This window comes from Gouania willdenowi, chromosome 19 (genome assembly GCF_900634775.1).
Source record: "Gouania willdenowi chromosome 19, fGouWil2.1, whole genome shotgun sequence".
NCBI classification, from domain to species: Eukaryota; Metazoa; Chordata; class Actinopteri; order Blenniiformes; family Gobiesocidae; genus Gouania; species Gouania willdenowi.
The window spans coordinates 22,610,116-22,637,639 of NC_041062.1; the positions used below are offsets into that span (position 1 = coordinate 22,610,116).

The following is a 27,524-nucleotide window of genomic DNA, read 5'->3' on the forward strand; positions in this document are numbered from 1 at the left end:
ACATACTTTCTTCTTTTTACAACGCAAACATTTGCCATGCTTGCCCCAAATAACGTACTCTGTTAAAATCAAAAAGTAATTTTCTGTGTAAAAAGTTCAGAAATATATTTAAATAAAGGTTTGAACTCGAATCTTAGAGCAAATAATTGGAACAAACTGCTGCAAATCTCATCTGCATGGCTTAAAAGTGTGTTTCTTTTTAGAAATATACGTTTATAACCTTTTAGCTTTTACTGTGGTATATATGGTATTTGCGAGAGTCTGAAATATAGAACTGCATTGTATACATAATGTTTTTTATACTATGCATACACAATAAATTATTTTACTACTAAATGAGCAAAGACTACAAAGTCTACTCACATGAATTAGAGCTCAACCTTTTCAGTCCGCGACCCCCAAAATAAAGGTTCCAGAGACCCCCACTGTAGCTGAAGGTGGTTAAACACAGACATGAACATTGAAGAACAGTCATGTGGAGACAGGACCATCTATAAGGGGGAATAAAGGGGAGATATTTTTGGGGTCCATCCATAAAGTCAACAAAATGATGTTCCAGTGTTCTATGAATCTGTGATAATTTATTTATTCATATGAATAATATCCACTGTTATTATGGAAGTTTATTATCATTTACACCATACTATATTGTTATCTTAAAGATGTAAATAAAATGGGTTGAAAGTGACCAAAAATGGTGGAAAAAGAGGTGAAATGGGGTTTTAAAAACCACAGAAATTGGTTCAAAGTTGCAAATTAGAGTGAACAAAAACGAACAGAAAAAGTGGTAGAAAAGGTGTAAAAATTGGCTTAAAAGTGAAATGAAAAAAAGTAGGAACAATTAGTTAAAGTTGGAAAATAACAGGCATAACCAATTGTAAATGTGGTTTAGCTGTGTCTCGCAATCCCAAATGGGGTCCTGAACCTTAAAGAACCTCAATTAATGTTCTATTACAAGTTTGCATATTAAATCCAAAGATGAACACAATTAAAAACCTAATTTTATAACTGTGTTTGCTGGGGTAAGACTATTAAATGCAAAACAGCATATATGTATATATGTTTATTATGACTGTATTAGTGCAGCATTGTATTAGAATGTTCAGATAAATTGATACATTCTACTGTAGGCATTCACACGAAAAGATAGATTCCACTTCTTAGCCACGCCTACTGAAATTCTATGGCTTTTTCTGATTGGTTGTAGTAGGACGAGCCTCTTTGGATTGTTCTCATTGGATGTACGTGATCCCGCCCATCAGCATTTTTCTTATTGGTTGCATGCGGACCAATAAACGACGTTCTGGAGACACTCACGTGGCAGAACTGTTGTTCTCAAGATTGTGTAACGATGGCAAGCACGTGGAATCCCATGTCACGCCCCCATCAACGGCACGTACACTGCATTCTTCATCATTAATAAATAACGTTTATGTTTACGTGTTCTTTTGTTGTCTTTTAGTGTTATATTCTATAATTTTCTTTCTTTCTTTTTTAAAGTCTTTTCTTTTGTTTTTTAGTAAATATTCTGTTTTTTTTAAGTCATTTAATGTATTTTTATTGTCTTTTCGTGTAATATTCTGTTTTGAAAATGTCATTTAGTTTATTTTTGTTGTCTTTTGGTGTAATATTCTGTAATTTGCAAATATTTTATCAAGTTATTGTTAACAAGCATTGGTCAGAACTGAAGTCACATGTTCAAAACTCTTAATATAGTCTGTATGTCCATCATGCATCTCAGCTCAACAGGTACTCTCATTCTCAAAAGTGTATCTCATAAACATATACATTTCTAACAACAAAGAGTGTTACATAAAATACATCTATCTTTCAAGTTTGAATGTTTTTTGTCAGGTAAATTAGTATTTTATTATTAAATAAGCTCTTTGCACTTTGATGGCTCTAAATTATTGTATATGCTGTAATATATTGCAATAAGACTGTGTGTGTGTGTGTGTGTGTGTGTGTGTGTGTGTGTGTGTGTGTGTGTGTGTGTGTGTGTGTGTGTGTGTGTGTGTGTGTGTGTTTGTAACATTTATTAAGCAGTATTTGTGATATTTACTTTTCTCATAAAAAAATGTCAATGTTAAATCTAAATCTAAATGTTATATATTAAATGTAAATATAAATGTTAAATCGAAATGTTAAATATCAATCCCAAATGTTAACTCTAAATCTAAATGTCAAATCTAAATCTAACTTAAAATTTAAATGTTAAAAGTCAAATCTAAATGTTCCAGGTGAAACTAAATATTTAGCTAATATGCAAATTCACCAGGAATACCAAAATGAAAGATTTAGATTTAATGTTTTGCTTTTTTTTTTTTTACATAAAAAAAATTCAAATACTTTTTTAAATGTGGTTTGTTGCTAAATGTTGCAAAAAGTTGCTGTTTATTTTAACATGCACAACTTTCAGCACCCTATTGTTACACCTTTATATGCCAGATGTAATAACTCGATTACTGTTTCATAGCCGACATATTATGAACATTTAGCTCACATTTAGCTTATTTTTCTTTCATTTGATACAAATTAATTTAAAACAGCATGTTCTATATCATTGTCAAAAATCTTTAAACAGGAAATATAAATATTGATTCTAAATGTTAAATCTAAATTTAAATGTAAATCTAAATTTAAATGTAAATGTAAATCTAAATGTTAAATCAGTCACCAAGTGTAAGCTAAATGTTTAGAAATTGTACAAAGTGGGCAGGTCAGCACCTGTCTATCACAAGGCCCGCCCACGCTCCAAACACCCCACCCTCCAAGGTCTTCTGCATCCTCTGTGTCTTCATCACTGGCTAAAGTGAGTTGACATACAGCATGGTGGTACTCTCCGTGAATCTACATCTGTTAAACTGTCTGAGGGCAGTTCAGTCAGGATCACTTTATCAAATTGTTTATTAGCATGCAGTTTAGATTTGGCGGTAAGTCTCTGTTCTGGGACCTTTCTGCGCTTTTACGCAGCTGCATGGAAAGCCTGAAGTGAAGGGACCTCTCCCTCGCTCTTCCATTAGCTACATGGAAAGCCATAAGCAGAGAGACCGGTCAGCAGGATGCTGTCTGTTGTTAACAGCTATTGTCAGCTGATGGGGCTGGGCTAGCTTGACTTCTGTGCCTGCCTGAAATATGATGCTCAATTTGTCCTCACAGTACCTCAACTGATGTGCAGCCCATACACCAGTCATTAGAGCTCTTTAGAGTTCTTCAGTTTGGAGCGGTTCCGCAATGTCTCACTCTTTCACTGAGCTGTAGTCAGTAGTGTGGGCGGGGGCTCAAGATTGACAGGCACTGACCTGCCCACTTTTTCTAATTTTGAAACGTTTAGCTTTACACTTGGCGATCAATTTAACATTTAGATTTAACATTTAGATTTAGATTTAACATTTAGATGTAGTTATAACATTTAGATGTAGTTATAACATTTAGTTATACATTTAACATTTAGATTTACATTTAACATTTAGATTTACATTTAACATTTAGATTTACATTTAACATTTAGATTTACATTTAGATTTAATATTTACATTTATTTATACAATTTTTTTTAACAATAATATAGAACATGCCATTTTACATTCATTTCTGTCTCAAATGAGAGAAAAAATGGCTAAATGTGAGGAAATTGAGCCAAATGTGTACGTTTTTACACTCTGCACCCCATATCTTTACATCACTTAAAATGGAAACGTTGTCATTTACTCATGAAGTGAGCTACACCCTGTGAGTAGTACGCATAATGTACAACAGATGGCGCCATTGACTTTGGAATGGTAAACATTTTTATTATAAATTGTAGAACACTGAGCTAAATGTTCCTCAGCAGCTGTTTTGAAGCAGAAGCATTAGCATTAATATGGAAGTTTATTGCATTTTCTTTAGCCCCAAACAGTTGCCTGGATGAAAGGAGTCAGTGTACTTTGTTGACAGAGTGAACTGGACCCCAATAGGATACAGTGACCTGCTGGCCTGCCCGTTCCTGTTGGAAGGGAGTTTCCAGCTTTACAGCCCATAGGAAACACCACAGGATGTTGGGTTCCTCATTCCTGACGTGTAGAATGACTCGGTGCATCCCATCATGTTTCAATAACTAAACATGTTGCCAGTTTGCCCCCATTAGACGTTTCTGAGCTTTTTTCGTTTTAGACACAGCTGGGCACATGTGAATAAACCGATTGATTTATCTATAGTTTAACCCCTGCTTAGCTCATCATGTTCACAAAGTTGGCATTAACACCAGATCAAAATGGGTTTACACTCATGGATCTGAACTACATCATTCATCTAAAGCTGACATGGACAACCCGTGACCCCGGGGCCACAAGCGGCCCCCTTATTTTGAGTGGCCCCTCAATTAAACTCACAAAATAATGCAAAAGATACAATAAAGGACAATAAAATGACACGCAAAATCCAAATCAATGTGCATTTTTAAATACAGTAAAATACACAAACTGACTCTCACACACAAAAATACACACAATGACAGACAACTATAACAACAACAAAAATACAAAAGGCCAACAAAAATACACAAAAATTATTCCAAAAACACAATAAAGGACAACAACAAAAAATCACAAACTTACTGGATTTTTATTTACAGAAAAATATATGAATGACTACCAAAGCAACAAAGAACAGACAAAATGTTTCCAAAAACACTTACTTGAAAATGTACAAAAGAGCAACAAAAAGACAGAAAAATATACAAAAAAAGAACAAAAACACACAAAATGAGTCCAAAAATACACAAAACTACAGAAAAAGATTCCTAAAACATAATAAAAATGCACTAAATGACAAATTATTTTTCACCTAGATAAGATTACAATTTAATTTACACTTTTACCTAAAGCGACGTACAAGACAAGAAGTTAGGGTCTGACAACATCCCACAGTGAATGGATTAGAACCAGTGACCATTCGATTACATGCCCTCTTCCTTAACCGTTTACCCACCACAGCCACAAAATGCCTCCAAAACACACACGAGAGACAAGAAAAATCACACAAAATGATTCCAAAAACACAAAAAAGGACAACAAAATGCACAAAATGTGTGTTTGTAAATACTTCAAAACACACAAACACACACACACACACACACACACACACACACACACACACACAATAATAATAATAATAATTATAATTATTATTTGTATTAGTTTAAAGGTGATAGAAGAGATTGTGGGAGTTGATGACAGCATGAAGGAATGAGTGTGACAGCTGCTTGGGGAATCCTACTACACTATCAGGTCACGTGGCACCCACAGACACACTCTATCCCTCTGATCCCTCCTGCCCTCCCCTTCATTCTGTCTCTCACTAATGCTGCGTCCACTGAGGGAGGGCACACACAACACATAACAGGGGGCTTTGGAGAAAGAAGGCCAAGGAGAGGCATCAGACAACAAGAGAGAGAGTAGAATGAGCAAGAAGAAGACGAGGAGGAAAAGGGAGAGGCATCGATCTGATGAAATCTAAAGAAGCTCCACTAACATTCTTTTCTTGTGTCGTCTGAAAAGCAAACAGGGATCAGGTTGAACACAAGTCATAGACAACAACTACACAAAGCTGAGGAGGAGGGCTGCACTAAGGAGCCGCGTACTATTCTAGATCTCAGAAGAGGAGGAAAGTAGGTGATGTATGCTGGTGTGTGGGTCTGCCACACATCAGTGACATCACAGGAGACACACAACAAAGTGAAGAGTTTTGGAAGCTTTGAAATCATCATCCACCAACGTCAGCCCTGAGGTTTCACCAGCCATGCTGAGGACCAAGAGCCTCTCAGAGACCTGCTGAGCAACATGGCCCAGGTGAGCCTACACACACACACACACACACACCTGCATCCCTTTGAAGTGATTGGTGTACATCAGAGGGTGACTGTCTCACACAGCAGCTCAAGCCCCTCACTCACATTTTGTGGCTGTTTTTCCAAAGGTATTCATACTTTTAAATAGGCATTAATCATCTTTCAATAAAGGGTTCTCTTGAGTTCTTGACTGTATTTTCTTTTCCATTTAAAAAGGTACAGAGTCACTTTGTTAGGGGCAGATTGAGACTGTTCTTTGACATTAAACAAAGGGCCACATCATAACTTTTCTCTTAAGAAATGCAAAGGGACACAAGCATAAAATGTATTTCATTGGTCTTGCTGTGATGAATAAAACTCTAGTCTAAAAAGAGAAAAGGTAAATATTGGTATTCATTACTGGGTTCTATATTGTCAAACTTATGTTGAGTTTATGGGGTCAGCTTCTTCCTGCAGGCTTTTATTTTGAAACTAGGAACGACTTCTTATTACTTTCTACATCTGCAAACGTTTCAAATCAAAGATGTCCAATTCATGCTTTACAGGGATGATGATGCAAGTTTATTTTACCGATAAACTTGGACTGATAAGATGAATCTTTAAGTCATACATGGTTTATTTTCTTTGGCTACAAATTAAATCATGTTCCTTCGAGCAGATGTTCTCAACCTTGGGGCTAGGACCCATTTGGGGAAATGAGACACTGGGAGGGGGTCGCCAGATCATTTAAAAAAGCTAAGAATATTCTTTTAACAATCTGAGCTCATTTTTGGTTATTTTTACCCTTTTTCTGCAACTACACCAAACTTGCTATATTTTACCTTATTTCCATCACGTTTTCTTGCTGTATTTTTGCTCCTTTTAATGCAATTTTTCTACATTACTCCCATTTCTGCCACTTGTCATCAAATTTCAATTCCTTTTCCTCACATTTTTTCCACTTTGAAGACATTTTTGGCACTTAAAAACCCTTTCCACCACTTTTCCACCGAATGTCACATATTTGACCCATTATTGTCACTTTTAACCTCTTTTCACCATATTTCATGCTCATTTTTTTGACTTCTGTGCCTGCCTCATGTTTTGTCTTGCCCATTATTTACCCTTTTTATCACTTTTTCTGTCCGTTTTTGGCCACTCTAATTTGCAACCTTTAACCAATTTCTGTGGTTTTTAAAATCCCATTTCAACACCTTTTCCACCATTTTTGGTCCCTTTTTAACCCATTTTATTTCTGATTAAAGCAATGATTTACATCTTTAAGATGACTACAGACTATGGCCCCAATCATATTAAACTTCATGGATAACAGTGGTTATTATTCAGATGAATAAATAAATGTGATTATCACAGATTCATAGAACAATGGACCATCATTTTGCTGACTGATTGGATGGACCCCAAAAAGCTCTCCCCTTTATTCCCCCATATAGATGGCCCAGTCCCTACATGACTGTTCTTCAGTGGGGGTCCCCGGTCTCTCTGGAACCTTTATTTTGGGGGTTGCGGGCTGAAAAGGTTGAGAACCACTGCCTTAGAGAAACTGCCTGAGTTTTAATACAGTGTGTGTTCATTAAGGCCTGTTAGTGTGAGAATGAAGGCATGTTTCACAGTGAATGGAGCCTTGTGTATTTTTAGCCAAAGAACTCAAACTAGCTGTGAGTGCTATGTGGAGTTGGACCCTGTATGTCTTTCTCTCTTTGCTATTCACTATGAAAGAAAGACATGGAGCTCTGTGAGCTCTACTGTGTGTGAACAGTAGCAGTGTTTATTTCAGGATACAACAACCATTAAAGCTGGAATACCTCCTGTTGTAGAGTTGCATTGTGTTTTTAGAGGGAGTGCATGTGCGCATGGGAAAAGCTCAGGATATCCTGCACAGTTCGAATTGTGTCCAAAAATTCCTTCATTACCAGTTACAGTTGTACACCCTGACGCCTGTGAGATTCTTTAAGATCTGAACTCATGAGAGGGATTCAATTGATCAAAATGGCGATATTTATGTATAGAAAGCCAAGTTAAAGCATAGATGAGATGTTTAAAAAGTGTTCATATGTGTTTTATGTTATGTTAGCTTTTGTGAAATCTTGATCAAAATTGACTTGAAAAGATAATCGTACCTGTACTTAGATGAAGAGCAATGAAAACACAACTTGAAAGCAACCAAGAATAGTCTACACCGCAAATGGACAACTGGCAGCCCAGGGGCCACATGCAGCCCTCGGACTATTTTTGTATAAACGCAGAAAATCACTCTCCATAGACAAACAAAATCATTTACAAAATAGTAAATCCCCTAAAAATACACAAAAGTAAACTAAACTAACTCCTAAAACACACAATGAACCTGTACTACGAAGCTGGATAAGTATATCCTGATATCGCTCCGTTAGCGGGCTTCACCTAACCAAACATTTCCTGTCAGAGAGCCCCTGTACTAAGAAGCAGGATATAAACACATTTACTTACAGTAAGACAGGTGATTGTAGCCTGGCGACATGCGTGTTCCTGTAACAGAGGTGGAGCTTACAGTGTCAGACCAATCACAATCTCAGAGAAACTGTGTAGAGCAATTTACGTCACAATTCAGGAATAATTATTTAAAAATATGAAGAATTAAAATCCATAATTCAGACCACAAACAACACTGTAGCTGTAAAAAAAAAAGCAGGAAGAAAAGAACACAGGCAGAAAGCTGCCGATGCTGTTAATGCGTAAAAGCACAAAATTATCCAATAATACTCCATGGGATGATAAACGGACAGCGCTTTGATCAGTTTAACTTTATTACGTCACAGACGTGTTTCTGTTCAGGTAGTCCTACTTAATTTATCACACACACACTGGGATCAGAGAACATTGTTTCACTGTAGTATGTTCCTGCTGATGCTGACAGCGTCACTGTAGTGTATGAATGAATGAGTTGATCCGTCCATGCATAAGGAGACACAGGCTTCATCACTGACTCCATTAATAACCTTTATTTCTTAAATGCAGTTATCAGATCTGCACCAACCAGGATCTTCTAACAATGGACAGATCTTATCTTTGGCAGATCCTAGAACGCTCAGATCTTATCCAGAACAAAACGACCAGGTTAGGTGTCTTCAGCCAAAGTGTGTTCAGCTTAAGTTACCATGGTGATTTAGAAGTTAGCCAGTGTTGCATTACAGGCCCAATATGACTACAAAAATACACAAAAACAGCAGAAAAATATGCAAAACTAAAAGAAAAATATATAAAACAACAGCAAAAACAAACAAAATGAGATCTGAAACACACAAAATGACAATAAAATATGTAAAACAACACCAACACACAAAACGCTTTGTTGTTTCACTCAGATTGGTCATTATTCTAAACCCTGACATGAGTGTTGATAATGTGGCCCCTCAGATCAGGCAATCACATTTCTCTGTGATAAACGTTGGCCATCTCTGCTCTACACTGATCAGACTTGTTTGTCCAACACAATGACCATGTGTTTGATTGGACGATGATCTGGAGAAATTTGTTGTGTACCTCTAACCTTTCCCATCCTGTTCGTTCTTAATGTGAGGGTTAGGGTTATCCTGCTGAAAGAGGCCTCTGATATCAGGGAATACTGTGCATGTAAAATGCTTCAATAAGTGTCACACAAGTTAAAGTCACATCATTGAATGAGGGCAGAGGAATCCAAAGTTCCTCAGCAGAACATTTTCCAAAGCTTTACACTGCACAACATTCTCATTGTTATAAAAATGACAGAAGGAGAAAATGAATCATTGATTCCTATGCCAGTGGTCCTAATGTTTTGAGAAATAAAACGACATTTAAGTTTTTAAGATGGTGTACAGCTTTCTTTTTGGATTCAGAAATAAAAAGAAAAATCAGGCAAGATAAACATGTATTTGTTTAATATAAAACTAAGCAGCTCATCATTGACAGACATCACCATGGGAGAAATTATCCCAATCCAATTGAATTCAGCATCTGTAAATTCAAGATAAAGAGTGGACTATGAATGAGCAGAGTATCCTGAAAGTAGATCTCATATTGTTATTTGATCTTTGAAATCTTTGATGATAGAAACATAGTCACCACTGTGATGGTCCAGCATCTGGAATCATGTCCATGTGGTGTGAATGCTAATTTCTTTGGTTCCATTATTGCTAAACATTTCCAGGTTGATGAGTCATCCTGTCCAGACTCATTATTAACAGTGACGTTGCTGGGAAATACACGTAGATTCTTTTAAATTCCAGTAAGATCAAGGTTTGGTAAAACAATGAGTCAGGCTAAATGAACATCCACTTTATCTTTTTTTATTGACAGTGTCACGGTGGGAGTTTATGGACGTTGGTGGGTCATTTTATTGCTTTTAAGTTGTTTCTCCAAAATAAAAAAATAGAGATTCAATATTTGTAGTATTTAACTAACTTTTAAGTTAGTCTATGCTTGTACCTGTTTACTTCATAAAGTCTTGTCTACTCCTGCAGTCCAAACATGGTTGTTGTTATTGTTTTTGTGATTTATTTTATTTGATAAAGATGGATACACACACACACACACACATATATATATATGTATATGTATGTATATTATATACGTATATATACAAGCGCAACAGTTTGTTTGGAAAATTTGGGGGAACAGTGACTATAATTAGTTTACTAACTAAATGTGTCTGCGGTGCTAATTTCATGTTTTAAGTGACTGTCGTGTTAAATAAAAACTTCTTGAGAGCTGGCCCGACACTTTTATATTAATCACACCCAGGGGCACTGCCAGGGTTTTTGGGCAACAGGAAAAGAAACCTTTCTGGGTCCCCCACAGCCAGCCGTTAGGTTGGCGGGGAATTTTGATACTGTTTTACTCAAAACCAGGCATTTTAACTATATTTTTGACTAAATGGTAAAAGAAGCACTGAAAATACCCTAAAATCAATTTAGATTCAAGTATTTGCTGTAAGACTGATGCTCTATATTCCAAAATATAAATATATAAATATATATGTCAAATTTTATGGAAATGTTGATGAATTTTTTGGATTTCTGCTATATCCAATGAAGAGCTGAGTCATGCACGCTCAGATGGGAACCTTGCACCATCGCTCTGCAAATTCACACATATTCTCAGCACAATAACACTAACAGAAACCGCAGCAATGACCACAGTAATATCCAAAGTAGAAAAACACAAAACAAACATTACAGACTCACTAAGCTCATTAAATAGTGAAGAATGAATGAAATACTTCATTTTAGGATTAATAGTTTCCATTTTCAGTCAAATTCCTCTGTCTTAATTTAAACATCATTCTTTACATTCAACATATTTAATTTCTGTTACTATATTAAGCCATTCATTTTCAGTTGGGATGACTTCTGATGCCAACGTGAAGATATACATTCTTTCAAACACCAGTACATCATTCACAGTTTCAAAAACTCTCTTTAAATAAAATTAATATTCAAGGGCAGGACCCAAACATATGTAGATGTAGATATGTTGATGTTAGAAAATAAAGCATGGCCAAACAGCATTACCCCTCTGAGATGACACAATACTAAGTAAATATTGAATGATGTATTCTATGCAGGGAACTGTCGTCTCTTCTTGAATATCTGACACTTCACTTGGTTAATATGGTAAAACCTCAGAGATTTAAAAGTGCTCCACAAACACGATGAAGTGAGACACATAATGTATGCATGCTATTGTGTAAAGGACATTCCAACCGGATCAGAGCGTTATCAGCAGTCCACAGAGGAGAGGAGGGGGATGGGAGGGATACATTAAAATTACACCAGCTCTTCTTTCCTACATGTCTTAAACGTTAATTGTGTTTTATCTTTATCCAATGGAAATATGCTGGATGAAATGATAACAACACTTGAGATGGATTAATAAAAGGAAGAGTGATAACATGTGCTTCTTTTCAATCTCATCTTTTCATTTAAAAATAGAATGTTTTTTTTCTTTAGTCAGCTGTTTTTAATGCAAGTGTTTGTTAAACATTTTGTCCAGCGACGGGAAGGAGTTAGTGGCACAACCTACTAACCAAACCTAGATCTGGAGCTTACTACCTACTAACCAAACCTAGATCTGGAGCTTACTACCTACTAACCAGAGCTTGATCTGGTGCTTACTACCTACTAACCAAAACTAGATCTGGAGCTTACTACCTACTAACCAGAGCTCAGTCTGGAGCTTACTACCTAATAACCAAAACTAGATCTGGAGCTTACTACCTACTAACCAGAGCTTGATCTGGTGCTTACTACCTACTAACCAGAGCTCAGTCTGGAGCTTACTACCTAATAACCAAAACTAGATCTGGAGCTTACTACCTACTAACCAGAGCTTGATCTGGTGCTTACTACCTACTAACCAGAGCTCAGTCTGGAGCTTACTACCTAATAACCAAAACTAGATCTGGAGCTTACTACCTACTAACCAGAGCTTGATCTGGTGCTTACTACCTACTAACCAGAGCTCAGTCTGGAGCTTACTACCTAATAACCAAAACTAGATCTGGAGCTTACTACCTACTAACCAGAGCTTGATCTGGTGCTTACTACCTACTAACCAGAGCTCAGTCTGGAGCTTACTACCTAATAACCAAAACTAGATCTGGAGCTTACTACCTACTAACCAGAGCTTGATCTGGTGCTTACTCCCTACTAACCAGAGCTCAGTCTGGAGCTTACTACCTAATAACCAAAACTAGATCTGGAGCTTACTACCTACTAACCAGAGCTTGATCTGGTGCTTACTACCTACTAACCAGAGCTCAGTCTGGAGCTTACTACCTAATAACCAGGGCTCAATCTGGAGCTTACTACTTACTAACCAGGGCTCGATCTGGTGCTTACTAACTACTAACCAGAGCTCAGTCTGGAGCTTACTACTTACTAACCAGGGCTCGATCTGGAGCTTACTACCTAATAACCAGAGCTCAGTCTGGTGCTTACTACCTAATAACCAGGGCTCGATCTGGAGCTTACTACCTAATAACCAGGGCTCGATCTGGAGCTTACTACCTACTAACCAGGGCTCGATCTGGTGCTTACTACCTTCTAACCAGAGCTTGATCTGGAGCTTACAACCTACTAACCAGAGCTTAATCTGGAGCTTACTACCTACCAATCAGAGCTCAGTCTGGAGCTTACTACCTTGTAACCAGAGCTTGATCTGGAGCTTACTACCTACTAACCAGAGCTTGATCTGGAGCTTACTACCTACTAACCAGAGCTTGATCTGGAGCTTACGACCTACTAACCAGAGCTTGATCTGGAGCATATTACCTACTAACCAGAGCTTGATCTGGAGCTTATTACCTACTAACCAGAGCTTGATCTGGAGCTTACTATCTACTAACCAGAGCTTGATCTGGAGCTTACTACCTACTAACCAGAGCTTGATCTGGAGCTTATTACCTACTAACCAGAGCTCGATCGGGAGCTTATTACCTACTAACCAGAGCTTGATCTGGAGCTTACTACCTACTAACCAGAGCTTGATCTGGAGCTTATTACCTACTAACCAGAGCTCGATCGGGAGCTTATTACCTACTAACCAGAGCTTGATCTGGAGCTTACTACCTACTAACCAGGGCTTGATTTTGTGCTTATTACCTACTAACCAGAGCTTGATCTGGAGCTTACTACCTACTAACCAGAGCTTGATCTGGAGCTTACTACCTACTAACCAGAGCTTGATCTGGAGCTTACTACCTACTACCCAGAGCTTGATCTGGAGCTTACTACCTACTAACCAGAGCTTGATCTGGAGCTTACTACCTACTGACCAGGGCTCAATCTGGTGCTTACTACCTACTAACCAGAGCTCAGTCTGGAACTTATTACCTATTAACCAGAGCTCAGTCTGGAGCTTACTACCTACTAACCAGATCTTGATCTGGAGCTTACTACCTACTAACCAGGGCTCGATCTGGAGCTTACTACCTACTAACCAGAGCTTGATCTGGAGCTTACTACCTACTAACCAGAGCTTGATCTGGAGCTTACTACCTACTAACCAGAGCTTGATCTAGAGCTTACTACCTGCTAACCAGAGCTTGATCTGGAGCTTACTACCTGCTAACCAGAGCTTGATCTAGAGCTTACTACCTGCTAACCAGAGCTTGATCTGGAGCTTACTACCTGCTAACCAGAGCTTGGTCTAGATGTTCTGTTCTGGACTTCCAGCCTCTGCCTCCATCCATTCATCCATCTTTTATAGCAGATTTTTCTGATCAGGTCAACACATACACAGCATATGTTGCAGTATTTGGTGAATATGAGTTGTTGTTGCGCTCTACTTCATTCAGCTGGATCCAGGTTTTAAAATAGCATCATGCCATGAAAGCCTCATTTTTGTCCTACATGCAGTGTGTGTGTGTGCGTGTGTGTCTGTTTGCTCCTGACCTGATAATAGTATATCCCTTAGGGTGGTGTGTGTAACAGCACAGATGATGTATAAGCATGAGCAGAGAAGACTTAACATAAATACAAGAAACAAAACGTGATAGACTGCAGTAACATGACGTCTAAAACCTCTCAAATTCAGACAAAAAAAAAAAATCAACATCCAATAAATTTTCAGTCTTAAAGGTCAAAATACTGATGCCCTTATTCAGTTATTTTGTGTGTTTTGAGAGTAATTTTGTGTATTTTTTCTGTTGTTTTGTGTATTTTTGACACTTTGTACATTTATGTAGACCATATGTGTCGTACTCAAGGCCCGGGGGCCAAAACCGGCCCTTTGGAGCATCCAATTCGGCCCGCAGGAGAAAGTGAAAATGACAGAAAAAAACCTGTATCGTTGTGTAAGTTACAAAATAATTTGGTAGTCGTAGATCCCCCCTCCCTTCCAAATACACATGGGTGCAAATTTACAAATTTCCCCACGCTTTTATCACATGATGACAGCCATTTTTTCATCTCAAATTGATGAAAAAAACAAAAATAATGCAAAGTATCCTACTACATTATAATATAAAGGAAATGTAACTGGATTTAAGTTTAAGGTCACTTGATTTTTGGGTTTTGCCTGTCTCATATACTTTATATGTAATTAATACCTGGAAGTGCAAACTATGGCACATTAATGTTGAAATGACTCCTTTTCCTGCTAAAATCTGTGGCCCACTTGAGATCAAACTGGTCTGTATTTGGCCCCTGAACTAAAATGAGTTTGACACCCCTGATGTAGACCAAGGGCCACATGTGGTCCCAGAGCCATCAGTTGCCCATGTCTGATCTAGTAAACCATCTTGTGGTCCCCTGAAAACCTGTATTTTTCTGAGTGGTAAATCAGTCATTTATTTTTATTGTGTCTTTATTTGGATGGTTTCTTTGCTCAGCTGAGCTCCCAGAGACTGTTGGACAGGTCTGATGATGCTATGAATGGGAGTGCTGGTGGGTGTTAAATACAGCAGATTAAGGTTGTTGTGTAATGGCATGTTGCCATGTGGTCTCTCTTTCTCTAACTATTATTGGTCCCTTGGATGGAAAACAAATGATTCCAACAGAATTGTCACTGCTAGCGTCATTTCTAATCTGATTTTTTTGTATTTTTAAGCTCATGATAATGAGTTGCTGTTAAATGTATTAACTTACAGCTGTTATTACAATTATTTACAAGAGTGTGATAGCATTATATTGGGAAAAACAAGTGGTTTTTTTTAAATAGCATTTGTTTCCAGCTACATGATATAAATGATTCGTAACAGAGGCAACAATCATTTGAAAACATATGATAATATAATCTGACACTCAATGGTTAGTTTTGAAAGGCACTCTTAATAAAGGGCTTCAGATGTAGTTTAGAAATGTATTTCCAATTAAGAATAAATCCCACCAATCTTATTGATGTGATCATTGGTTAGAAATGGTCAGATTGGAAGTTTCTATCTAAAAAGATCTTCTGGCTCCAGAAATGCAGTGAGATTGGACTGTTGTATTACATTTCCCATACTTCAGATGAAAAAGTGTAACTTCAGATAAGTTTGATGCAGCTTATTTTTTGCTATCATCTCAGCGATGCTCAGAGAATCCAGAGATGGGAGTGTGTGTTCCTCCCAGTGGCTGTAGACTGGTGACACTGATGTGAGTGGATTGCTCTGTAAAGCTGAACCATTCTGAAGCCACACAACTCTAATTCGATCAGTGATATAAAAGTGAGACGGCCATTACAACCCTTTAAGAACGAGCCCTGTGATGGACCAAGTGTTACCAAAGGCATCCCCCATTGGCCTGCCATTCATCCCATTCATCAGCTGTTACCAGTGAGCTCACCCTCTACTGGTCAGCACCCCTTGCTACACATTCTGCCCATAGATCCACTGGGGATTAGATGGATTAGATATTTAGCAAAATCTCTGCATGGTGCTGTAAATAGACAGATGGGTGTGTACCCCACCCTCCCCCAGTGCTGGTCTACCAGCCTCTCTGTTGCTATGCCAGGCCAGGTTCTATCCAACACTGCTCCTACCAGATGTTCATGTGTTTTTGACTCTTATTCTCATGATCTCTGTTTTTTTTTCCAGGAACAAAAATGTAATGTATAGATGACACTTATTGGGGCGTTTATTACAAATATCTTCTAGAACACAGTTGGACTGCTTTGTGTTTGGTTGAGGTTTTCAGCAAACAGGATTGATATTTAGCACTTTCTAAAGAGGAAAATTGTTTGCAGAACACTGAATTCTAAAAGGAGGTTGTTTAGTGCATTAGTGCAAATAAAGTTTTTGCTGACTCAGTGCAGAGTTCATAGGTTCAGACTGGAGAATCTGGGACATGTTCGTATGATTCACGGCATAACCATGACTAGACTGTGAAGTCACCTCTTGCAAAATCATGCTAGTATTAATTTGTTTCTATATAATCATCCATCCATCCACCTTCAGACCCACTTGTTCCTGTTTTTCAAGGTCATGGGGGTCTGCCACATGTGTATTTGTGGCAATGAACACATCGCACAGTTGCGCGATTGCTCTTGCAGCAATGGTTGATCTGACACTTAGCTCTTTTCCCAGGGCCAGGTGTAGGCGGTTGTTGTTGGCGCAGTTGCTCTTTGAGTGCCTTCTTTTCACTCACATGAGAGTTAGCCAACTCTCTTGCTAGCTGAACCAGGAAGTCCACCCGTCTCTCCTGCACCCCGGTGCATGCTTGATAAAGCAGATGTGCATTGAGTGCCGCCATGTCGATCATGTTGTAGAACACGGCGACTGGCCATCGCCGTGTTCCTGTGCGCACACTGTACTCCCGCACCATCTGGTCCATCACATCCACTCCGCACTTTGTGGTGTTGTATTGGGTGATGGTGTTTGGCTTCCTTTTGATGGTTTCCTCAGTCTCAACCACGCTGTGCATGCTGCTGAGAATGTAGACGGTCTTTTTTCGTTTGGGCGCATACACCGTCAGCGTGGCACCAGTGGTGGAAAACACCTAAAAAAGAAGAAATTGTTGTTATTATAGCGGTTTTAAACACAATGACACACTCAGAGGTGTTGATGGAATAAAAAAGACCAACAACATACCTGAGTGGTGAATTCCTTGCGGTCCATCTTTCTAGTTGACTGAGGAATTTCCCGGCGAATCTTGTTGACTGTCCCGAGGATGGTGGTTTTCCGGCTGAGCAGTCGTCGTGCAAGTGTCAGTGATGTAAAGAAATTGTCCGTGGTGACCGTCCTGCCTTTGTCCATAAATGGTTCCATCAGCTTCATCACCACACTCTCAGAAAGTCTCTCCTCACTGGGACGACTGGGGTCCTTTCCAAGATATGGGAGGACATTGCAGATGTACTTTGTTTTCAAATCACAAGCCACCCAAAACTTTATGCCAAATTTGTCGGGTTTTGTTGCAATGTACTGCAGGAAACAGCAGCGAGTCTTCGATGGGAAAAGCTGTTCATCAATTGTGATGTGTCGACCAGGGTTGTACCATGTGATGCAGTTGGTAACAAACGATCCCCACACATCTGAAATTGCAGCAAACTTATCTGTCTGCACTCGCTCACTGCGCGTAAACATGTCATCAAATCGTAGGTGACGCATGATGTCTTGGAAACGGTTTCGTGACATAATTCCAGTGATAAGTGGGTTTCCCAGGCATGCTGACCAGCTGTCACGCAGAGATGGAACCTTGGTCACCCCCCTCAAAATAATAACAGAAATAAATGCCATTAGTTCATGGAGGATCATGAACCAGTCCGTCTGCTCCGTTTGCCGTGCATGCTGAATAGTCCATTCTTGAATGGGACGGAGCATGCCAACAGTAATGAAACAGAGGAAGCTCTGAAGGCAACTCCTGATTCTTCTTCTGGCCTTTGCTGTTGGCTCTCCATCTGCAGCGTACGGTTCCATTGGAGTGAAACGGAGAATTGTACCCACATGTTCTTCATGCCACACTGTGCCCTCTTTCGCCGTCTCTGTGGGCTCACTCTCCAACCGAGCTCTCTTTTCCAGATGAGGAGCAGTCTCGTCATCTGCAATGTGAACAAATTCAAATTATTCTTTTCTTCGGTTTTAAATAAAAATAAAGTCAGGAAATGAAAATAGGATGTTTGGGAAATCTAACCTGAAGACAGCTCAGAGTCCGAATCCGAATTTGGCTGAAGGTTTATGTCCTCCCCATCTGAGTCACAAGGGTTTGCATTGTTCAGGATCAATTCCAACGCTTCTTGAGTGGTAAATCTTCTCTGCATTTTGAGTAGAATAAGTGTGGAGTGTCAGCAGGTGGAAGCAGCCAGCTATTTATTCCCCACAGCACAAAAGGCTGCATGACAACAGGGTATTCCAGGGGTGTCCAATTCCGGTCCTCGAGGGCCACTAATCAGCACACCTTATTCAAATGATCATCCAGCTCTGCAGAAGCCTGATAATCATTTGAATCAGGTGTGTTGGAAGAGGTGACTCTGTTTCTTTCAATGTTTGTAGTCTGTGTTTGTTCTCCCCCAGCATCAAGCAGAACGAGTTAATAAACGGGGCATTGTGACTTTAGCTTCCAGGGCACTTCCCCCTAACATTCCAGACTTCCATTGTTAGAGTCAGGCTCTCCCCCCTGCTGATTTCTCAGGTGATTCATTTACAAATGAATAGATGCAAATTGTAGCCATCAGAGTCGTCAGTTTGGTCCTAGAGTTCATTTGACCCTGCTCTGGGACTTCTGGGGGGATATAGAAATCCCTGGGACTTCTAGTGTTAAGGTTCACCCCCAGGCCCCCCAGGCCCCCCAGGCCCCCCAGGCCGAAAAGAGCACCCCTGGCGCCCTGGATGGGACGAGGCCACCGGGCTGAGCTAGGCTTGGTGTTAAGGTTCACCCCCAGGGACCAGGCCCCCCAGGCTGGTCTCAGTGGTAGCAAAGAGCACCCCTGGCGCCCTGGATGGGACTAGGCCGCCGGGCTGAGCTAGGCTTGGGGTTAAGGTTCACCCCCAGGGACCAGGCACCCCAGGCCCCCCAGGCCGAAAAGAGCACCCCTGGCGCCCTGGATGGGACGAGGCCACTGGGCTGAGCTAGGCTTGGTGTTAAGGTTCACCCCCAGGGACCAGGCACCCCAGGCCCCCCAGGCCGAAAAGAGCACCCCTGGCGCCCTGGATGGGACTAGGCCGCCGGGCTGAGCTAGGCTTGGGGTTAAGGTTCACCCCCAGGGACCAGGCACCCCAGGCCCCCCAGGCCGAAAAGAGCATTTACAAATGAATAGATGCAAATTGTAGCCATCAGAGTCGTCAGTTTGGTCCTAGAGTTCATTTGACCCTGCTCTGGGACTTCTGGGGGGATATAGAAATCCCTGGGACTTCTAGTGTTAATAAACATTAAAAACTAATGTGTGTGTGTGCGTGCGTGCGTGCGTGCGTGTGTGTGTGTGTGTGTGTTATTTAACATAACTGCCCCAGTCAGTTCCTGTAACGTTGCTCATATCAGTCCAAGGAAAACAAGAGCAGCTTCTGACAGAAACCATCCTATTGATCCGTTGATGCCATTGATCCGAGTTAATGCAGCTTCAGAGAAATCATCTGCAGCACTTGAAGATGATCTACTGACAATCATCCAGCATGTTCTCAGCTCCTGAGTAGCCCTTAGATAGGAACTTTGTGCCATCACTGCATAAATTACGCAGCTGATCAGCTGATTCTTGCCTGATGTCCTTGCTATCAACGCGACACGAGAGTTTGAGTCAAAACACGTAGAGGAAGACACAGCTCAGGTGCATCCGGAGTGACATCCATGGATGTCCGTGCACAGCATCCTCTCTGCACCGCAGCCACACATGCTGCCTCTGGTGTTCAGCTGTTTCTCTGCCTCACACACACTTTACTCTTTCAGTGGTTGTTAATATTGACTGTTGATTCATTTAAATTATTTCCACTGGAGCATTTTTTTCCATCTCCTCTGTGTATTGTGTAAACATTTACTGCAGCTATGATCTCTGTGTGTGAGTTTGCACCTGCCTGTGAGTTGTACTATTTTCCGGTGTAGAAACAGTCACTACAGTTTTGATGAATTGCATTGTGTCCGCTAATTTATTTGCACTTGCCCCAGCCAATGTTTTGCTCCCCTTATGTAATGCACCTATACTAGATATTCATCAGGGATTGTGGGCGCATTGTGACGTGCTTGAACACACGGACATCCCTGGGGTACTTATCAGCATGTGGAATGACGTTTGCACACGTTTTAATACCCGGAAACCTTTAGTGAAGTCGCCCCAATGAGTATATACTGGTTACTATATACTATTACCAGTGTTGGGTAAGTTACTCTAATATATTCATATTACTAGTTACTGGGATAAAAATGTAATATATTTGTATAGTATATTACTGTTTTTTTATAATGTAAATGGATGGACTTGATTTATATAGCGCTTTATCGCCACACTGAAACAGTCTCAAAGCGCTTTACATATCAGCTCATTCACCCAATCACTCTCACATTCACACACCAGTGGGACAGGACTACCATGCAAGGCGCTAGTCGACCACTGGGAGCAACTTAGGGTTCAGTGTCTTGCCCAAGGACACTTCGACACATAGTCAGGTACTGGGATCGAACCCCCAACCTCTCGATCAGAAGTTACTTTTGGTCCAGAACACTAATTATATCACACTAATAGTGTCTGATTAACATTGGTCTAAGTTTTGTTTCAAATACTTCTGCTGTTTCAGGAGCAGAAAGCTCTTTTTTTCCCCATAAGTTATATTTAACTATAATAATCATCTTTTTTTCCTCAAATAACTGCAAACAGTGAGAAAACAAAGCAAATATGTACTTAATTTAAATATGCATGTAACTTGAGTTACTTTAAGTAACATATAATATAATATGATATAATAATAATAATATAATTTATGACCACTTTTCACTTTTATAATGAGTTACATTACTGAGTTATATATTACTGTAATATATGACAAAAATAACTATTACTCCCAACACTGACTATTAGTATGGTTATAGTGATGAGGATGATGAGTGTACGCACTGAAGTATACTTCCAAGTTTACCAAGATGCAACGACAAAAACCTAAACCACACTGAGGCTAAATAACTCTGTCGATTCTTCACCAACATCTGAAAACATTTTAAGCGAGAAAGTGACAAAGTAGAATATCAACATGTGCTCATTTCATCCATAAAACTCACGGAAACACATTTGATGCTGACATTTCAGAGATTTTTGGAAACCCTCCGTTGTGCTACTGACAAAACTTCCAGTTAACTTCAAAACGAGATGTTTGATTTTGAGCTTGGAGCCAGTCCCGGACAATTTTACATTACAAAACATGAACTAAAAACCTAAAATCTACTGACTGACTGAGAGAACACACTTACACTACTTTCTGTCACTACTTTGGAGTCTTAATACAGTTTCTTATTTCAGCTATTTTTGGAAAAAATAAAGGAACATGGGAAACAAATTATTGTTGATAATAAGGAAAACATGTGATCATGTCAAAGCTGCACCGCTGGGCCAATGTTAGATACATTGTGAAGGACAATGTTAAAATGTACCATAAATACCAGTTTTGATAGTTCATATTCCACATCTTCATTGCATGTTCCATGTTGTCTACCTTTGCCATCTACCAGGAAAGTGTACATGACAAAGGAATCAGTTTATAATACAGGATGCATTAGGGGGGTGAGTGGAGGGAGGTCACACGGTGCACAAACAGTGATCCTGGTGAAACTTGTGGGGTGGGGTGGGGGTGTGGGTAGAGCGTGTCTCCACACACAGACCTCCCCCTGCACTGAGGATAACACAGCTTTCTGGAAGGATTAGTGGCTCCATACACACACACACACACACACGCACACACACACACACACACATACACACACACGCACACGCACACACACACGCACACGCACACACACACGCACACGCACACACACACACACACACACACACACACACACACGCACACAGACCCAGACAATCATCACTTTCCAACACAATGTGTAGAATAAATCCTCAGCTGTTGTTGTTACTGGGACTGTGTGGGAGTGGTGGGTGGGTGGGAGGGGTCTGATGTTTTGCTAAAATTTAGTTTTGTTTGCAGATGTTTTGGAAGAAGCAGAGATGCTAATCTTCTTTGATTGCGGATTGAATCCATTCATTCTGAAAATCCCTCAGTCTCAGGTCAACATTAGGGTTGGAATCCATTTGTTCAGAGACGGTAAAAACAACCAGGTGATAGCGCAGTATTCTCTTCTTATTGAAGCTCAGTGACTGGAGACAATGATTGTTTTGGTCATTTTCATGCTATGCTATCTTTAGTGCACACAGGGTGTCAGATATTTCTGTTTGTATTTGATAGTTTGAACTCATTTTGTGTCAACACACTAAATACAAGCTAATGACACAACACCAGTGTGTCACGACATGAGCATAACAAATGAGCTCAGGGTAACCATTGTGAGCAAATACACAGGCAACTGTTATCACAGCGGGGGCCTCAAAAGTCTGAGGACCACCATTATCAACATTCACGTCAGCATTTACAACCAATCAGAGCATCAACACGGGACAGAACAAAAGGTTTAGTCCACGTCTTTCTGTAATTTTGTATGTTTTTCTTCTTCTGTGTAGTTTTACTGCAGTTGGCAACCAAGGCAAGGAGCATCATCGCCCATTGTGTGTTTTTGGATTGCGTATTTATGTCATTGTTTTGTGTATTTGTCATAATTTTGTGTGTTTGTCATAATTTTGTGTATTTTGTCATAATTTTGTGTATTTGTCATAATTTTGTGTATTTTGTCAAAATTATGTGCATTTATGTCATTGTTTTGTGTATTTATCCTATCATTTTGTATATTTATGACATCTTTTTGTGTACTTATGTCATCGTTTTGTGTATTTATACATCCTTAATTTTGTGTTATTTATGTTGTGTATTTATGTCATCGTTTTGTGTATTTATCTCATTGTTTTGTGTATTTGTGTCATAATTTTGTGTATTGGTTTTTGTTTTTTTGGACTTGTGTTTATTGTGTTATTTTTGTTTTTTGTTTGGAGTAGTTTTGGTGTTTTTAGAGCCATTTTGCGTGATTTTGGAGTGAGTGTGTATCTCTGATGTCACTTTGTGTACTTTTGCTACGCTTTTGTTTGTTTCTGGAGGCGTATTGTATATATTTGTTGTCACTTTGCTACTAGTACACATACTCCTAAATGTGAGCACCAGTAGAGCTTAATTATCCTTAACATATAATCTAAACATCTTTCCATAGTGGCTGACATCATCGTACCGTTTTAAACTGAAGGATGGAACTTGTTTGCTAATGCTGTGAAGCAGTCTGATGTTTTATCACATCATGATAATTAAATGCTGACATAACAGTATTTGACTGACCCTCTGTGGTCTATGACGCATGACTGGACGTCACAAATGATGTCATAGTCAAATCATTTTGGGAGAAAAATAATGAGCATAAAGAGCAGAGATAATGTTGTTAGTGAGAGCTGATCTCAGCCAGTAGAGGGTGGAAGAGTTGTGTTTTTTTGTCTTCCAAAGTCAGCAGAGGGGTGTTCCATAAAGGAGGGTTAATAAACTCTGAGTTTATCCATAAACTCTGGGTCAACATACCCAGTGATGGGAAACTCTGGGTATCTGATTCCATTACAACTGGTATGAAGTGGGTCAATCAACCCTGAGTATGTAAACCATCATCAATGGATCAACATTGTTTATAATTCTGTTCTCTTAACCTGTTTTCATCACTTTTTCTTGTTATGTCTGTAGCTGGCGCTGTTTTATAAGTTACCACAAGAGCTCAGACTATGCTACTTTAAGTTTAATTTGTTAAGTATTAAAATGGAAAAATAATGTCCACAGCATTAAGTAACACAGCCTTTAAGTTGTAAAAGTTTATTTAATATTTTATTTAACATGTAAAAGGAGTAATTTACCTGTTGATGGTCACAGGACATGACGTTTGAACCGGATATGAAAGTGTGTAAATACCCGCGAAAGGGAACCAGATGTAAGAGTGTGAAAATACCTACAGAGGAGAGAGTCAGGACGGAAGGTTTGGTGATGAAAATGAGATTTTTCTCCCTTAAAGAGACTATTCTACAACTGGTCAACTAGGCGCACACGGTAATATGATTTTCACCTTGTTTATGTATTGTTGTGCATTTGAAATGTGTAATTTGTGATCAAAATACTATAAATTAATGGGAGAGTTGACAACATGTCCTATGTGTTGTCCCACTTATAGTTTTCACGGTGTTTCACAACTATTTTCTCCTGCTGTGAAGAAATAAATGCCTGTGGACATCAGTACGAGGCGTGAAGTCCTTTTTTGAGCCGACCAGGAGTAGCTACAGTGAAAACGTAATGCCTGCCGACGAGACTCCGCGTCGGTGAGAGCCCTTGGCTGTACTTCCCCCTTCATCCAGACGATGACGCCAGAGTACAAGATTTGTCTTCACCCTGCAGCAAGCTTTGAGCCACAGTGTCTACCATCTGCAGGAGCAGGCTCAAATCATATCAAAGGTTTGGTGCAAGTATGGAAATAAGCCTCAGCTAATGATGAACAAAGAAAAATAAATAAATCAAAAAGATTAAGCACTGCTAAACTACAAATAATTAATTAAAAAATATCCAAAATGTCTTTCCAAGATGAACAAATATTTCTGAATGATATTCATATTGACCTAGAGTCTCAAAAGCAAGATGAAACAAATGTTCAGGAAGTGGAAAGTGAAAATATTCCTGATTTGACTGAAAAACAAACAAGAAAATCCTCTCGTCAGCGGCGTTATACACCAAAAATGCAAGAAATAAAAGACCAAGAAACAGGTCAACAGGAGAAAAGGTTCATCGCATTGTATGAAAAATGGAAAATTAAAGTAAGAGACATTCGTACAACATTAAAGGAAAAGTGTTCTGAAAAGGATTTGTGTAACATGATGGATGAGGCTGAGATGTTGGACTCTGACATAAAAAAACTGTATGACAACATTAGAGAGCTCACAGTCCCAAGCCAAGAGATCAGAAGAAAAGTTGATGCATGTTCTGCCATTACATTTGATTTGTTACATTTCATGAAAGTTAGACTAACTGAGGATGAAAAAGACTTTGATTCTAAGGCAGAAAGAGCAAAGTTACGTGCTCTCCTAGACAATGACTATGCTCAATCTATATATGGGTCTACATCTTCCAGAGTTTCTGCATGCAGTCATCGTTCTGAACAACCCTCAGAATCACCAAGCATTATAATCAAAAAGGCAGAAATTGCTGCTCAGTTGGCTGCAAAGAAAGCAGAAAATGACATGGAAGATGTCATTGAGGCTCAGCGTCAACACCTGAGAAAACTTGAAAATAAAAGAGACATCGAGATGATGGAGGCTAAGTTGAGAGCATACACAGAGGTAGAGATGAAAAGTGAGAGATGCAGTTCTGTAAATAGCAAAGTAGGTCCTCATCTGTCCACCTCTTATGTTAAATGTGAACAGCCAGTCACACCAAATGAAGCATTTTTCCAAACATTTCAAGAGGCAGTAGCTCTAAGCAGACTACCAGCTCCAGAGCCTACTGTGTTTGCAGGTGATCCTCTACAGTTTATAGAGTGGAGCACAAGCTTTAAAGCTCTTATAGAAAGACGGTGCTCAAATCCCGCAGACAGGCTATTTTACTTACAGAAGTACATAGCAGGCGAGGCTAAATCAACTCTAGAAGGCAGTTTCTACCGCAAAGATGAGGAAGCTTATAAACAAGCATGGGATAGGTTAAATGATAGATATGGGCATTCATTTGTTGTACAGCGAGCCTTTAGAGAAAAGCTCAATAGGTGGCCAAAGATAGGTGGAAAGGAGTATGTTAAGCTGAGAGAGTATAGTGATTTTCTCCAAACATGCAGTCATGCAATGCCTCACATAAAAGGTCTACAAATACTAAATGACTGTGAAGAAAATCAGAAAATGCTGACCAAACTCCCAGACTGGATAACATCCAGATGGAATCGCTTTGTCACTGAACAACTGGACAAGAGCAAAGACTATCCAAGCTTCCAAGAGTTTGCTTCCTTCATTTCTAAGGAAGCACGTATAGCTTGTAATCCAGTGTCATCTTTGCATGCTCTCAAGCCCCCGGTAGAAATCCCAGTGAGAGAAACAAAGCACGCCAAAGCAAACACCTTAATCACTGATGTAAAATCCTCAAATGTTTCCAGCCCTGCATCCAAGTCTAATGAATCAGACAGACAAAAGGAAAGTGACTTCCCATTACAAAATTTGAATGTGAACAAATGTATCTGCTGCGGAGAAAACCACACCATACATAAATGCCAAAGGCTAACAGAAATGTCTGCAAAGGATAAGAAAAGCTATGTGCAGGAAAACAAATTGTGTTTTGCATGCTTGAGAAAGGGTCACAACTCAAAGGACTGTAAAAACAGAGCTATGTGTAGCATTTGCAAAAGAAGCCATCCAACTCCTTTACATGAAGAGCGTTCTTTTACAGACAACCCCCCTGCTCAAAGCACAGTCGATGAGAGCATGTCCTCACTGTCCTGCTCGGTTGGAGAAGGGGAGATTGAAAGAACTTCAATGATAGTACCCGTGTGGATCTCAGCAAGTAATGCGTCTCACAGTGAAACTTTGGTATATGCTCTCTTAGATACACAAAGTACTCACACATTTGTAGACGAGGAAGTGTGTGAAATCTTGCAGGTATCAACAGAACCAGTCAAACTAAAACTTGCCACTATGGTCAAAAGAGACTCTATTGTGGAAAGCCACAGAGTACAAGGACTCAAGATCAGAGGATTCTTTTCAAACACTTACATTGAGCTTCCTTCAGCTTACACAAGAGACTTCATTCCACTAGAACATGCTCATATTCCCACGTGTCAAACAGCCAAAAAATGGCCACACCTTGCTAACTTAGCTAAAGATATCCCTCCATTAATGGACTGTGCTGTTGGACTGTTGATAGGTTATGATTGCTCCAGAGCCCTAGCTCCAAGAGAGATCATCACTGGTGGTGACAATGAGCCTTACGCTGTAAGAACCGATTTAGGTTGGAGCATTGTGGGGGGTGCGCCTCAACTTGTGAATGCTAGTAATGTAACTGGTTTATGTCACCGTGTGAGTGTTAAAGAAGTTCCTACAGTAACACCTTCTGCTATTATTAAGGTACTTGAGTTGGACTTTGCAGACACCAAACAAGGTCACAGTGACGTTTCCCAAGAAGATATTC

At 39.5% G+C, this 27,524-nt stretch overlaps 1 protein-coding gene across 1 annotated transcript in view; it reads left to right on the forward strand.

Moving 5' to 3' along the window:
- The first annotated feature begins 5,350 nt into the window (after positions 1–5,350).
- LOC114481167 (rho GTPase-activating protein 23-like) overlaps positions 5,351–27,524 on the forward strand; it is a 109,943-nt gene continuing 87,769 nt past the window's right edge. Inside the window, exon 1 of the mRNA XM_028475690.1 lies at positions 5,351–5,831. Within this exon, the coding sequence (XP_028331491.1) occupies positions 5,823–5,831 (9 nt within the window). The 5' untranslated portion in view covers positions 5,351–5,822. The remainder of the gene's footprint in view (positions 5,832–27,524) is intronic.